Source organism: Plecotus auritus (genome assembly GCF_963455305.1).
Source record: "Plecotus auritus genome assembly, chromosome: 9".
In the NCBI taxonomy this organism is placed as follows: domain Eukaryota; kingdom Metazoa; phylum Chordata; class Mammalia; order Chiroptera; family Vespertilionidae; genus Plecotus; species Plecotus auritus.
Window position 1 is genome coordinate 17,856,211 of NC_137783.1, and position 16,076 is coordinate 17,872,286.

General features: G+C 40.3%; 2 protein-coding genes across 11 annotated transcripts in view; one reads left to right on the top strand and one right to left on the bottom strand.

The window, feature by feature from the left end:
- The window catches only part of NT5C2 (5'-nucleotidase, cytosolic II), a 146,212-nt gene that overhangs the window by 68,909 nt on the left and 61,227 nt on the right, over positions 1 to 16,076 (top strand). For 9 of the 10 annotated variants that reach the window (XM_080640943.1, XM_080640942.1, XM_080640937.1 and 6 more), the window contains exon 2: positions 8,689 to 8,808. In XM_080640943.1, coding sequence (XP_080497069.1) covers positions 8,689 to 8,808 — 120 coding nt within the window. Of the gene's footprint in view, positions 1 to 3,513; positions 3,620 to 8,688; positions 8,809 to 16,076 lie in introns of all 10 variants that reach the window. The other variant, XM_080640945.1, reaches the window with a different exon arrangement.
- On the bottom strand, positions 641 to 1,960 carry LOC308257696 (3-oxoacyl-[acyl-carrier-protein] synthase, mitochondrial-like; the record flags this gene model as incomplete). Its single annotated transcript, XM_080687825.1, has 1 exon — positions 641 to 1,960. One exon carries the CDS (start codon positions 1,958 to 1,960, stop codon positions 641 to 643), a length of 1,320 nt encoding a protein of 439 aa, XP_080543951.1.

Consider the following 16,076-nt stretch of genomic DNA (forward strand, 5'->3'; position numbering starts at 1 on the left):
TGTGAGAGAAACATTGATTCCATCACAAAACCACACTGGGGACTGAACCTGCAATCTGGGCACGTGCCTTGACTGGGACTCAAAACTGCAGTACTTCAGTGCATGGGATGACGCTCAGCCAACTGAGCCACAACAGTCAGAGCAAGTCTTTTTAATGTTGAATGTTCTAATAGACATGTAGTGGGATCTCACTGTGGTTATAATTTGCATTGCCCTGATGATAAATGATGTTGAGCACCATTCCATGTGCTTATTTGCCATCTAAATATCTTTTTTGATGAAGCATCTGTTGAAATCTTTTGCCTATTTTTTAATAATTGGATGTTTGTCTTACTGCATTTTGAGAGTTCTTTATATATTCTGGGTGCAAGTCCTTATATCAGATGTGTGATTTGTAAATGTTTTCCTCCAGCTTATCTACTTCTCCCCAACAGGAGAGATAACATTTTAATGGAAACATTATATGAAAATATAATTTTGTTCTTTTCACTTCCTAAGTGAATAAAATATTTTAAATGTTCTACATCACTCATATTCATATAAACCATACTATATAAGACAGATTAACATGATTTATAATGCTAATCTTGTGGTGAGTTGATTTATTGTTTGTGATATTTTATATATCACTCCCTCATTTTTACTCAGGCCTCTGAACAAATATTACCTCCTCATATTCCTGTGCCTTCAGTGGAACATAATTGAGATCAAATTCTGGTTCTGTATAATCCAGGTTTAAAGTAGGTGGTAGTTGTTGATAATAACAAGCCAGAGCAGGAAATGCTGCCTCAACCGCCCCTGCAGCTCCCAGCAGATGTCCAGTGGCTCCCTTAGTCGAGGGAACGGCGAGGGCATGTGCATGGTCTTTGAAAAGATGTTTTATAGCTTTGTTTTCAGCAGCATCTCCTAGTGGTGTGGAAGTAGCATGTGCATTGACATAGGATATCTCTTCGGGCTGTACATTTGCATCCTTTACAGCAGCAATCATATGTCTTAAGGCACCTTCCCCTTCGGAGTCGGGGGCAGTAATGTGACCAGCATCACCTGAGAGTCCATAGCCAAAAATTTCTGCATAGATCCGGGCTCCTCTTTGAACAGCATGTTCATGTTCTTCCAGCACCAGCACAGCTGCACCTTCTCCCATTACAAAACCATCTCTCTTTGGATGAAATGGTCGACATGCCAACTTAGGATCAGGGTTTGTGCTCAGAGCACGGGCTCTGGCAAACCCAGCAAGAGATAAAGGGCTAATGCAGGAATCTGTACCTCCAGCCACCATCACATCAGCATCACCATGGGCTATAAATCTAAAAGAGTCTCCCACAGCATGAGCTGTAGATACTGCATGACTGGGGCCCCTGAGTTTATATTGAATGCTGACCTGGCCTGCTGCCATGTTGACCAGAATCTTAGGGATAAAGAATGGGCTGACTTTATTGTAACCTTTTGTCTGAAACATCAAAGCAGTTTCAGAAACAACTTCAAGAGGAACCATTCCCATGCCAATTGCAACACCTGTAGCCACTTGATCAGCTTCTGACTGAGGATGCCAGTCAGAGTCTTTCATGGCTAACTCTGCAGCCCCAATGGCCATAATGGTGGGGGAAGACATGGACTTGATATCTGATTTGGACACAAAGTTTTGTTCATTGAACTGACCTTCATCACAACCTCTTGGCACAAAAGCAGCAACACTGCAAGGGAGACTCTTATATTCCTCACCAACCAGTGAAATAATTCCACTCTCTCCTCGGATCAGACGGTCCCACAGCAGTTGAGTTCCAACACCAAGAGGAGTCACTAAACCAATGCCTGTAATGACAACCCGCCTGTGCAATCTGGATGTTGGCACAGTTCCAAAAAACCTCCTTTTATTTCTTATTAATCGGTGGCATAATCCTGAATGTAGAAGGTGAGCGTCTGTAATTTTTATGATATTCTGCAAGCAGTTTGAAAACATGGTTGAGATTCAGATGATCAGAAACACACTCCAGTAACAGAGCAGAACACGCCCAGGAGGTACTATTGTTTCAATAGCTTAAAGGCCAAAGAAACAACATCCAAGGTGTTATTTCAGGTGCTTGGTGTGAGCTTCCACTAGTCTTCTGGCAACTCGTGCAGCCGACGTCCTGGGCGACAATGCGCGTGAGCGCACGCGCGTTCACGTAAGCCCGCGCATGTGTGTGAAGATGCATGCCTTTGTCCGAGTCTGCTTCTGCGGGTGTCCTTCCCCTGCGTCACCTTGGAGGAGGTCAGACTGTGGGAGGCGCCAGAGTCTGGTGCCCTTGCAGAATCTCCTCTCCTGCAAGTTCAGGGATTCGAAGTAAATCTAGAATGCACCTCTAACATGATTCTGGCCGTCACAACGGGATTTTCTCTTATCTTTGTAATGATAATGCTCACATAATCCCCTACACAGACAACATCCTCAGGTTGCCGGCAGCAGGGTCTGACGGGGCTGTGGGGACGGGAGGGGCGCGGCGCCTGCTTGGTCTTGGTTTGGGGGCGCCCGCCCTGGCCCCGGAGGGTGGCAAGGCCAAGGGGGTCGGGGTCTGGCTCCGGCTCCCCAACTGTCATTCTTTATTTCCTCACCTTACTTATTTGATTCATACTATATACCAGCTGTCACTACCTGACACAATCCTCCTATATAATAAAAGCCTAATATGCTAAGTGTCCAGTCAACCAGTGAGCCGTTCAACCAATCAAAGCGTAATATGCTAATGATATGCTAAGGCCGCTCAACCGCTTGCTATGACGTGCACTGACCACCAGGGGGCAGACGCTCTGACCGGTAGATTAGCTTGCTGCTGGGGTCCGGCCGATTGCGACTGAGCGATATGGGCCAGACACACCCTGGAGCCCTCTAGCAGTCCCTCCCCAGCTGGCCACCCTCCCGCGTCTCTCCCCGACCTCTATTGTGTACCAGTGGGGTCCCTCGGCCTGGCCTGTGCCCTCTCACAGTCTGGGACACCTTGGGGGATGCCGGAGAGCCACTTTCAGCCCAATCCCACAGGCCAGGCCAAGGGATACCACTGGTGCATAAATTATTGCACCATGCCTCTAGTATTATATATTTGGTTACTCTGTGACTCTTCCACTAAAAAGTATGCTCCTTTAGGCTGAGAACTTGGCTCCTTTTTTGTAGTTTATTTTTTCCTTTTTTTGGTTTGCTTTTTAAATTACGCTTATATAGCATATGTATACATAAAAGAGAAATTGCCCTCTGATCCCACCCAACAGAAAACATGCACAAACCCAGGGTATATGCAAGGGAAGGGGCTCATGGCCCCAAGTTAGTGGTTGGAATGGTGCAATCCTGTGAGTCAAGCCTCAGTCAGGTGAGGGCTGGACTGAAGTGTCGGGCAGGCTGAAGCTCCTGCCGCTGGACCTGAAATAAGTGTGCACCATAGCCAAAGATCTGTTTGATGCCCTTGATGTAGGCGCTGCCAGCCCTGCCATGTCCTCTCTCTCTCTTTTTTTTAAAAAAATATTTTATTGATTTTTTTACAGAGAGGAAGGGAGAGAGACAGAGAGCTAGAAACATCCATGAGAGAGAAACATCCATCAGCCGCCTCCTGCACACCTCCCACTGGGGATATGCCCACCCACAACCAAGGTACATGCCCTTGACTGGAATTGAACCTGGGACCCCTCATTCCACAGGCTGACTCTCTATCCACTGAGCCAAACCAGCCAGGGCAGGTTTTCCTTCTCTTAACAGTGTCTTTTGAAGAGCAGAATTTTTCGATTGTGGTGGAATCTAATTTATCAAAAAAACTTTTATCAGTTGTGGGGGCTTTTTGGTATTGGTATTAAGGATCTTGATGAATTCAAAAGCTCAAAAGTTTTCTATTTTTTTTCCTAGAAGTTTTATAATTTTAAATTTAACATTTAGGTCTATGATCCATTTTGAATTAACTTAGTATCTCTTGTTGTCTTTTTAGCTATAGCATTTTGGTGTTATTTTGGGGATTGTTTTAGGGTGTATGGTATGTATCTTGACCTTGTCACAGTCTGCTTTCAAGTGATATTATACTATGTCTCTGTTTTATAATTTTAGATTTTACATTTAGGTCTATGATCCATTTTGAATTTACTTTCTTTCAATTTAAACTCTTTATTGTTTTAAGTATTACATATGTCTCCCCTTCCCCCCCTTGACCTCTCCCCACCCGCCCCACCCCCCAGCACATGCCCTCACCCCGCTCACCTTCCTTACCCCCCTCACCCCCAGTCTGTGTCCATTGGTTATGCTCATATGTATGCATACAAGTCCTTTGGTTGATCTCTTATCCCTGCACCCCCTGCCTTCCCTCATAGGTTGGACAGTTTGTCCAATGCTTCTCTGACTCTGGTTCTGTCTTTGTTCATCAATTTATGTTGTTCATTATATTCCACAAATGACTGAGATCATGTGATATTTATCTTCCTCTTACTGGCTTATTTTGCTTAGCATAATGCTCTCCAGGTCCATCCATGTTGTTGCAAATGGTAAGAGTTCCTTCTCTTTTTTACAGTAGTATAGTATTCCATTGTGTAGCTGTACCACAGTTTTCTAATCCACTCATCTGCTGATGGGCACTTAGGCTGTTTCCAAATCTTAGCTATTGTAAATTATGCTGCTATGAACATAGGGGTGCATATATCCTTTCTGATTGGTGTTTCTGTTTTCTTGGAATATATTCCTAGAAGTGGGATTACTGGGTCAAATGGAAGTTCCATTTTTAATTTTTTGAGGAAACGCCATACTGTTCTACATAGTGGCTGCACCAGTCTGCATTCCCACCAGCAGTGCAGAGGGTTCCTTTTTCTCCACTTCCTCACCAGCACTTGTGGTTTGTTGATTTGTTGATGATAGCCATTCTGACAGGTGTGAGATGGTACCTCATTGTTGTTTTGATTTACATCTCTTGGATGATTAGTGACTTTGAGCATGTTTTCATATGTCTCCTGGTCTTCTGTATGTCCTCTTTTGAAGTGTCTATTTAGGTCCTTTGCCCATTTTTTTTTATCGGATTGTTTATCTTTCTTTTGTTAAGTTGTATGAGTTCCCTATAAATTTTGGAGATTAAACCCTTATCGGAGATAATATTGGCAAATATGTTCTCCCATGAAGTGGACTTTCTTGTTGTTTTGTTGATGGTTTCTTTTGCTGTGCAGAAGCTTTTTATTTTGATATCGTCCTATTTGTTTATTTTCTCCGTAGTTTCCATTGCCCTAGGAGTTGTGTCGGTAAAGATATTGCTACTACAGATGTCTGCTATTTTGTTGCCTATGGCTTCTTCAAAGATTTTTATAGTTTCCCGTCTTTTGTTTAAGTCCTTTATCTATTTTGAGTTTATTTTTGTATATGGTATAAGTTGGTGGTTTAGTTTCTTTCTTTCTTTCTTTTTTTTTTTTTTTTTTTGCATGTATCTGACCAATTTTTCCAACACCATTTATTGAAGAGACTGTCTGGACTCCATTGTATGCTCTTGCCTCCTTTGTCAAATATTAACTGAGTATAATGGCTTGGGTCGACTTTTGGGTTCTGTTCTGTTCCATTGGTCTATTTGTCTGTTCTTGTGCCAGTTACAGGCAGTTTTGAGGACAGTGGCTTTGTAATATAGCTTGATATCTGGGATTGTGATCCCTCCAACTTTATTCTTCCTTCTCAAGATTGCTGCAGCTATTCAGGGTCTTTTTTTGTTTCAGATGAATTTTTGGAGAGTTTGTTCTAGGTCTTTGAAATATGCCGTTGGTTTTTTAATGGGGCTTGCATTGAATCTATAGATTGGGTAGTATGGACATTTTAATGATGTTGATTTTACCGATCCATGAAGACAGTATATTTTTCCATTTGTTTATGTCTTCCTCTATCTCTTTTTTCAACGTCTTGTAATTTTCTGAGTAAAGGTCCTTTACCTCCTTGGTTAAATTTATTCCTAGATATCTTAATTTTTTTTGTTGCAATGGTAAATGTGGGAGTGTTTTTTTAGTTTCTCTTTCTGTGAGTTCATTATTGGTGTATAAAAAAGCAATAGATTTCTGGGTGTTAATTTTGTATCCTGCTACATTGCCAAATTCATTTATTCTGGTTGTTTTTTGATGGAGTCGTTAGGGTTTTTGATGTGCAATATCATGTTGTCTGAGAATAATGACAATTTTACTTCTTTTCCAATTGGGGTGCCTTTTATTTCTTCTTGTCTGATCGCTATGGCTAGCACTTCCAGTAATATGTCGAACAGAAGTGGTGAAAGTGGGCATCCTGTGTTCCTGTTCTTAGTGGAAATTGTTTTAGTTTTTGCCCATTGAGTATGATGTTGGCTGTAGGTTTGTCATATAAGGCTATTATTGTGTTGAGGTATTATCTCTCAATTCCCACTTTGCTGAGAGTTTTTATCAGGAAAGGGGTGTTGGATTTTGTCAAATGCCTTTTCTGCATTAATTGATATGATTATGTGATTTTTGTCTCTCAGTTTGTTTATGTGATTTATCGCATTTATTGATTTGTGAATATTGTACCAGCCTTACATCCCTGGAATAAATCCCACTTGGTCATGGTGTATGATCTTTCTAATGTAATGCTGGATCTGATTTGCTAGAATTTTGTTGAGGATTTTAGCATCTATGTCAGGGGTGGGCAAACTTTTTGACTCGAGGGCCACAATGGGTTCTTAAACTGGACCGGAGGGCCGGAACAAAAGCATGGATGGAGTGTTTGTGTGAACTAATATAAATTCAAAGAAAAGGAGCGGAGGGGAGAGCAAGAGAACCGTATAGAACAGCCGGATCCGGCCCGCGGGCCGTAGTTTGCCCACGGCTGATCTATGTTCATCAAGGATATTAGCCTGTAATTCTCTTTGTGGTATCTTTATCTGGTTTTGGAATTAGGGTAATGCTGGCTTCATAGAAAGAGCTTGGAAGTGTGCCTTCCTCTTGAATTTTTTGAGAAGGATAGGTTTTGTTTCTTCTTTGAATGTTTGGTAAAACTCCCCTTGAAGCCCCCTGGACCCGGGCTTTTGTTTGCTAGAAGTTTTTTGATGACTACTTCAATTTCCTCCTTAGTTATCAGCTTATTGAGATTTTTTAATTCTTCTTGGTTGAGTTTTGGAAGGTCGTAGTTTTCTAGGAATATGTCCATTTTCCTCTAGATTGTTTAGTTTGTTGGAATAGATTTGTTCATAGTGTTTTTTTATAATTCTTTATATTTCTGTGGGGTCTATTGTTGTTTCTCCTCTTTCATTTCTGATTTTGTTTATTTGGGTCTTCTCTCTTTGCTTCTTGGTGATCCTGGCTGGAGGTTCATCAATCTTGCTTATCCTTTCAAAGAACCAGCTCTTGGTTTCATTGATCTTTTGTATTTTTTTGGTCTCTATGTCATTTATTTCTGCTCTGATCTTTATTATATCCTTCCTTCTGCTCACTCTGAGCTTTTCTTGTTGCTCTCTTTCTAATTCTTTAAGTTCTAGAGTTAGATAATTTATTACCATTTTTTCTTGTTTTTTTGAGGTAGGCCTGTAGAGCTATGAACTTCCCTCTCAGGACTGCTTTCACTGTGTCCCATAGGTTTGGATTGTTGTGTTTTCATTGTCATTTGTTTCCAGGATGTTTTTAATTTCTTCTTGGATCTCTTTGGTAACCCAATCATTGTTTAATAGCATTCTATTGAGCCTCTAAATCAATGGTTCTCAACCTTTCTAATGCCATGACCCTTTAATACAGTTCCTCATGTTGTGGTGACGCCCAACCATAAAATTATTTTTGTTGCTACTTCATAACTGTAATTTTGCTACTGTTATAAATCGTAATGTAAATACCTGTGTTTTCCGATGGTCTTAGGTGACCCTGCTAGCAGTTCTCAATCTGTGAGTCGAAGTAGCAATGAAAATAATTTTTTGGTTGGGAGTCACCACAACATGAGGAACTGTATTAAAGGGTCGTGGCATTAGAAAGGTTGAGAACCACTGCTCTAAATGTTTGAATTTTTTTATTATTTTATTATTTTTATTGTAGTTGATTTCTAATATTATGCCATTGTGGTCTGAGAAGATGCTTGATGTGATTTCAATCTTCTTGAATTTGGAGAGACTTTGCCTGTGGCCCAATATGTGGTCTAATCTTTGAAAATGTCCCATGTGCACTTGAGAAGAATGTATGTTCTGTAGCTTTGGGGTGAAATGTTCTGAGGATGTCGATTAAGTCCATCTGATCTAGTGAGTCATTTAGGATTGCTGTTTCTTTGCTGATTTTTTGTCTAGAGTATTTATCCAGTGATGTCAGTGGGGTATTAAAGTCCCCTACTGTGATTGTATTGCTGTCGATCTCTCCCTTGATTTCTTCCAGAAGTTTTTTTTAAGTATTTTGGTGCTCCTGCAGTGGGTGCATAAATGTTTACCAGAGTTATATCCTCTTGTTGTATTGAGTCCCTTTAATATTATGAAGTGACCTTCCTTATCTCTTGTTATGGCATTCACTTTGAGGTCTATTTTGTGCAAGGAGGCAGCCAATACATGTTTCTCTCTCTCTCTCACTCTCTCAGTGTATCTCTCTCCCTTCTCCCCTCCCTTCCACTCTAAAAATCAATGGGAAAAATATCCTCAAGTGAGGATTAACAAAAAATAAATGAAAAAATAATATATGTATTTTAAAAAATCAGGTATCAATATTAAGCTTCTAAATTACAATACTAATTTTCTTTTCTAGAATTCAGCATACAATTAAAATGACAACCTCCTGGAGTGATCGGTTACAGAATGCAGCAGATCTGCCTGCTAACATGGATAAACATGCCCTGAAAAAGTATCGGCGAGAAGCCTATCATCGGTAAGTATTTTGTCTATTTAATCCTCAAAACAGCTTTATAAAGTGGACACATATTATCTTTATTTTAGAGATGATGAAATAAATGTTCAGAGAAGTTAGGTAATTTATCCTAGATTATATAGCAAATTTATGGCTCAAGTCTAGTCCAGTCTAGACTTTTAATCAGTACTACACCATACTGCTGCTGCTGCCTTTCTTTTTAAATTTCTCACTGCTACTTATTACCAAAAAATAAAAGTCCTTAATAGCAGTCTTCAGCTGCTAGAAAATTGCACCTTAATGAGAATGAAATTCTTTTTTTTTTTTTTTTTTAAATATATTTTATTGATATTTTACAGAGAGGAAGGGAGAGGGATAGAGAGTTAGAAACATCGATGAGAGAGAAACATCGATCAGCTGCCTCCTGCACACCTCCTACTGGGGATGTGTGCCCACAACCAAGGTACGTGCCCTTGACCGGAATCGAACCTGGGACCTTTCAGTCCGCAGGCTGACGCTCTATCCACTGAGCCAAACCGGTTTCGGCGAGAATGAAATTCTTAATAGACATTTACCACAAACTGATTATAATTTTTAAATAGGTTTTTAAAATAGTGTCTACTGCCTACTGTGTGTTATATGAATGTGGATAATTCTGGGTATTAGCAATGTTTCTTATATTGATTTAAATACAAAATTTTCTCCAAATTATTTTTCCTTTAAATGTTTAAAATGCATTTTCAGTTTATTTGCCACTTTTAATGCACCCATTTAAATGACTGCTTCTGCTTAAATTCGGTGGGAAATGTCTGGCCCACAGGTCATATAAGGCCTGCAAAATCATTTGATCTGGCCCTGCCAAGGCATTAGGGGCCAGTTAATTAAATGTTTGACCAAATATAGCAAGCTGATTTTTAAGTTCATAATTTTACATGGCCCTTGAATGATGTTATAAATATCCATGTGGCCCACCCATAACCTAAATCTTATGTAACTAAGATACTTGGAAGTAGACACTACATTTAGGAATCATTTGTTTTTAGACAAAAATTAGAAGTTTATGCTTTCTGTGAATTTGTAGGATAGAAAGATCTAGGCCAGTGGTCCACAAACTGCGGCTCGTGAGCCACATGTGGCTCGCGAGCCGCGGTTTGCTGCTCTGTTGACTAATGAGTTTTCTGATCACTGATCTAGGCCTTCTAGAACAGGGGTGGGCAAACTTTTTGACTCGAGGGCCACAATGGATTCTTAAACTGGACCTGAGGGCCGGAACAAAAGCATGGATGGAGTGTTTGTGTGAACTAATATAAATTCAAAGTAAAGGAGCGGAGGGGAGAGCAAGAGAACCCTCCGCTCTTTCGGCTCCGCGGGCCGGATAGAACAGCCGAACAGGCCGGATCCGGCCCGCGGGCCATAGTTTGCCCACGGCTGTTCTAGAACTATCTCTACTTCCCATTTTAAGGAAAACCAGGAATAACTAGAAATGCCTGGTGCTAAAAAGTAGTGCTAAAAAGTTGTATGGGAACTTTAGAAAGGCTACAGTTCCTAATTATTTAATCTGTTTTGGGGCTAGAGGAAATATTACTTTTAAAATCTTGCTGGAAAAATGTCTAAAATAGTTTATACAGGTAACTTAAAATCTGACCCAAAAAAATTCTGATTCCGTTCTTCTCTGTGTACAAAGCTTGGTCAGAATTAGGTAACATTTTGGTATTTCAGAAGAATTAATATATATACACTAGAGGCCTGGTGCACGAAATTCGTGCACGGGGAGCGGCGGGGGGGGGGGGGTCCCCTCAGCCCAGCCTGCACCCTCTCCAATCCGGGACTCCTCTGGGGATGTCCCAGGGATCGCGCCTAAACTGGCTGTCGGACATCCCTCTCACAATCCGGGACCGCTGGCTTCTAACTGCTCACCTGCCTGTCTGCCTGATTACCCCTAACCGCCTCTGCCTGCTGGCCTGATTGCCCCTAAATGCCCCCCTGCTGGCCTGCTCGCCCCTAACTGCCCCCCCCCCCCCCGGCTGGCCTGGTTGCTCCTTACTGCCCCCTCACCGGTCTGATAGCCCCCAACTGCAACCCCTGTCAGCCTGGTCGCCCCACGCAGCCTACTGTTCAGTCGTTACTGTGAGGGCGTCCCGACCAATTTGCATATTACCCTTTTATTAGTATAGATAATTAATATATGTATATAATATATTTTTATTGATTTTAGAGAGGAAAAGAGAGGGAGAGAAAGCGAGATAGAAACATCAATGATGAGAGAGAATCAATGATCAAGCCTGCAACCTGGAATGTGCCCTGAACGGGAATTGAACCGTGACCTCCTGATTCATAGGTTGATGCTCAACTACTGATCCATGTGGCCAGAGCAAGAATTAATATTTTGAACATAATAGTTATTTGATATTGAATGATTTGAAAGTTAATTATTGTATCAATAGTTGGTTTTTAAAGTCTATAGACTGGTGACATTTGTCTGATGGTAGGTCACTCACTGTGTAGCTTTTTATAAATTTTATTTACCATAATATTAATGTTTACATTATAAAATATGTAATATAAAGACAAATATTGTATTACTTTTATTGTATAATAATCATTTGAAAACTATTATATCAAGAGATAGTTAAAGATAAAAAAATTAACAACTTTCAAAAGCAAAAAGTTTTATATTCAAATCAATTAATTTATGATATAGACAAACTTTGATCACTTTTTGTGATAACCTTCTTCCCAACTTGTGTCACATTCTTGGAAGGATGCAAATGGTGAACTTTGGACCTCCCCAAAATGTGCTAATTTTTGTACTCTGTTTAAAACGTGTACTGCCTTTTCAAATTCCAAGTAATCTTTTCTGCTTTTTGTTTTTGCTTATGTTCATTAGGAATGCTCATAACTTCTACATTCTTGGTTTGGTTTGTCAGAGAGGTTTTCTATTTTCTCACCATTCAAAACAATTTTAAGTACTTGTTGAATGGGTTGAACAACAGCTTCATGCAGTGGAAGCCATCTCTTCTACATTATCTTCATCCAAAAATATTTATATTTCACCTACTCCTAGAGCTCAAGAATGTGGGCTGACAACAAATCTCTGTCTTTTTTTTATTTTTATTTTTTTTATTGATATTTTACAGAGAGGAAGGGAGAGGGATAGAGAGTTAGAAACATCGATGAGAGAGAAACATCGATCAGCTGCCTCCTGCACACCTCCCACTGGAGATGTGCCTGCAACCAAGGTACATGCCCTTGACCGGAATCGAACCCGGGACCCTTCAGTCCGCAGGCCAACGCTCTATCCACTGAGCCAAACCGGTTTTGGCAACAAATCTCTGTCTTAACAAGGAAGAGAAGCTCCAGTCCATCCCACTAAAACAAAGTAAATGTCTGATGAGAGTCAGATACAGAGTATATTTATGATACATTGGACGTAGGAACATTAGTGATGATGACAAGATACAAGGTTATGACACTGTTTCTGAAATTAGTTATAAGCAGTGAAAAATAAGAAAACAGTTGGAGTCAGAGTCAGAAGTGTAGGGTTCAGGTTTTGTGATATTGTGATCTCAGGGAGGCCAATTTGGTTTCTTCCTCTGTAAACAGATGGTATTAAAAACTCTATGCTCAATAATGTTTGTTGCAAATTAATAATTGCTTACTTGGGATCTCATGATCCACAACTACATGTTAAAGTGTTTAATCAACTGATCTATAAGTGAAACAAATGGGCTGAGCATTTACTGAACAAACTCCTAGCAGGTGGTGATTTCAGCCCTCCATGACAATTCTCTGATGTTTGTTTATTCAAAGGAAACGAGGTATTTCGTAACAAATTGATCTAACTCTATCAAGCAGAAATATCTGCTGATTGTGTAGCATTTCTAGATGTTAGGCTGCTGTTGTTCCTTAAACCTGAATAAGTAGAAACATTTCAGGTTCCCATCAAGGTAAAGAATCAAAACCAACCAGTGATACTAATGATTCTCTGCAATGTGTGAGACATGTTGCTAGATATGCATGGGAATTAAAGTGTAAAACAGAGTTGATGTGCATCTATATAAATAAAACACATAACTTGCCTTTGGGAGAGATTTATATGGAGAGGTGTGTTTTATACTTTGTGTTCAATGGAAATAAGGGTTAGAATTATGCAATGAAGAGAGATCATCTGGTAAACATCAAGTGTCCTAATTGTGTTTGATGTCATAGAGCTGAGTGTACTTCTGACTCATTTAGAATGATATTTCCTGGAAGATTTTAGACAGGCTCAACACCCAACATTCTTCATGTAGTTGAATGCAATTTTAAATAATAGAAATAGAAAAAGCATCTTCATGGGTTTGAATTTTTAGATCATTTAAAACATTTTTCTTTTTTTATTGTAGTAAAGTATACACACCATAAAGTTTATCATTTTCACTGTTTTTAAGTGTTCACTGGTATTAAATACATTCACATTGTGCAGTCATCACCACCATCCATCTCTGTAACTGTTTTCATCTTTAAAATTGGAACTCTATACCTCTCCCATATAATAACAGGGTAATATGCAAATTGACTGAACAGCAGAACGACCGGTCACTAATGATGAGCACTGACCACCAGGGGGCAGACACTCAACGCAGGAGTTGCCCCCTGGTGGTCAGTCAGACATCCCCCAAGGGCTCCCAGTCTGTGAGAGGGCACAGGCTGGGCTGAAGGGACCCTGCCCCCCCCCCCCAACTCCCCGCCAAGTGCACAAATTTTGTGCACCAGGCCTCAGGTTAAACAATAACTCCCCATTCTACCCTTCATCTAGCCCCTGGTAAACATACACCATTATACTTTGTCTTGATGATTTTGACTATTCTAAGTACCTCATATAAGTGGAATCATAGTGTATTTGTCTTCTTGTGACTGGCTAATTTCACTTAGTATCCTGTTCTCAAGGTTCATTCATTGTAGCATATTGCAAAATTTCCTTTTAATATAAAAAATTGGGTTTTTGAACTCAAAGTATTTGCTTTTATTAATTAAAAATTTTAAATAGAAACCATTTAGAAGACATTTATTTTAGTTTTCTAGTTAAGTCAATTTCTACTGTATTCTGTTTCCAGGACATTTTTTTTTAAATAAATCTTTATTGTTCAGATTATTACAATTGTTCCTCCTTTTTCCCCCCATAGCTCCCCTCCACCCAGTTCCCACCCCACCCTCTGCCCTTACCGCCCCCCCCAACTGTCCTCATCCATAGGTGTATGATTTTTGTCCAGTCTCTTCACCCACCTCCCACACCCCTTTCCCCCCAAGAATTGTCAGTCCACACCCTTTCTATGCCCCTGATTCTATTATATTTACCAGTTTATTCTGTTCATCAGATTTTTTATTCACTTGATTTTTAGATTCACTTCTTGATAGATATGTATTTGTTGTTCTTAATTTTTTTTACCTTTTTCTTCTTCCTCTTCTTAAACAATACCTTTCAGCATTTCATATAATACTGGTTTGGTGGTGATGGATTCCTTTAGCTTTTTCTTATCTGTGAAGCTCTTTATCTGACCTTCCATTCTGAATGATAGCTTTGCTGGGTAGATTAATCTTGGTTGTAGGTTCTTGCTATTCATCACTTTGAATATTTCTTGCCACTCCCTTCTGGCCTGCATAGTTTCTGTTGAGAAATCAGCTGACAATTGTATGGGTGCTCCCTTGTAGGTAACTAACTGTTTTTCTCTTGCTGCTTTTAATATTCTCCCTTTGTCTTTTGCTCTTGGCATTTTAATTATGATGTGTCTTGGTGTGGTCCTGTTTGGAATCCTTTTGTTTGGGGTTCTCTGCGCTTCCTGGACTTGTAAGTCTATTTCTTTCACCAGGTGGGGGAAGTTTCTGGTCATTATTTCCTTTTTTTTTTTTTTTTTTAACATTTTATTGATTTTTTTACAGAGAGGAAGGGAGAGGGATAGAGAGTTAGAAACATCGATGAGAGAGAAACATCGACCAGCTGCCTCCTGAACACCTCCTACTGGGGATATGCCTGCAACCAAGGTACATGCCCTTGACCAGAATCGAACCTGGGACCTCTCAGTCCACAAGCCGATGTTCCCTCCACTGAGTCAAACCAGTCAGGGCTGTCATTATTTCTTCAAATAGGTTTTCAGTATCTTGTTCTCTCTCTTCTTCGGGCACCCCCATAATTCGGATGTTGGTATGCTTGAAGTTGTCCCAGAGGCTCCTTACATTATCTTCATATTTTTGGATTCTTTTTTCTTTTTGCTTTTCCGGTTGGGTGTTTTTTGCTTCTTTGTATTTCATATCTTTGACTTGATTCTTGCGATCCTCTAGTCTGCTGTTGGATCTCTGTATATTATTTTTTATTTCAGTCAGTGTATGCTTAATTTCTAGTTGGTCCTTTTTCATATCCTCGAGGGTCTCACTAAATTTATTGGCCTTTTCTAGAAAATTCTTGAAAAACCTTATAACCATGGTTTTGACCTCTATATCCAGTCGTTTGTTTTCCTCCATTTCTTTCATTTGTGATCTGTTTCTTTGTCTCCGCATTTTGGCTGCTTCCCTGAGTTGATAGAGTGGCTTTGTGTCCTAGGTGTCCTACAGGGCCCAGTGGCTCAGCCTCCCCAGTTACCTGAGGTGGACACTGTTGTAGGCTGTGTGCACAGTCTTGTTGTAGTTAAGCCTTGATTGTTGTTGGTATCACTGGGAGGAATTGAACTCCTGGCCAATTGGCTGTGAGGATCAGCTGTGTCTACGATGGGAGAACTTCTGTGCTGGAGACACCCTTATGAGACAAGACTTGCTTCAGTGGGGCTTTGGTGCTCACTGAGTCTGCCCCCTGAGTGTGTCCCTTATGGATCTGAGGAGTTGTAATCTGGACGGTCCCACTCTGACCCCTGGTAATTATTTATCATTGGCTAAATTTGGCAGACCATTCTGATCATTTGTCATAAAGTGTACATTGTATGTGATATCTAGAATTCACTTTTAGAAGTTGAATATTTTTATTTATTATTCAAAAATATTTTTATTCATTTTGGAGGGGAAGGGAGGGTGGAGAGTGAGAGAGAGAAACGTCAATGATGAGAAAGAATCATTGATTGGCTGCCTCCTGCACGCCCCCTACTGGGGATTGAGCCTGCAACTCAGGCATGTGCCCTGACCGGGAATCGAACCATGACCTCCAGGTTCCTAGGTCAACGCTCAACCACTGAGCCACTCTGGCCTGGCAAAGCTGAATACTTTTAGTTAAAAATGATTATCTAACTTCTAGCTTTTTCCTGCTTAATATTAGTTTTCTAAAT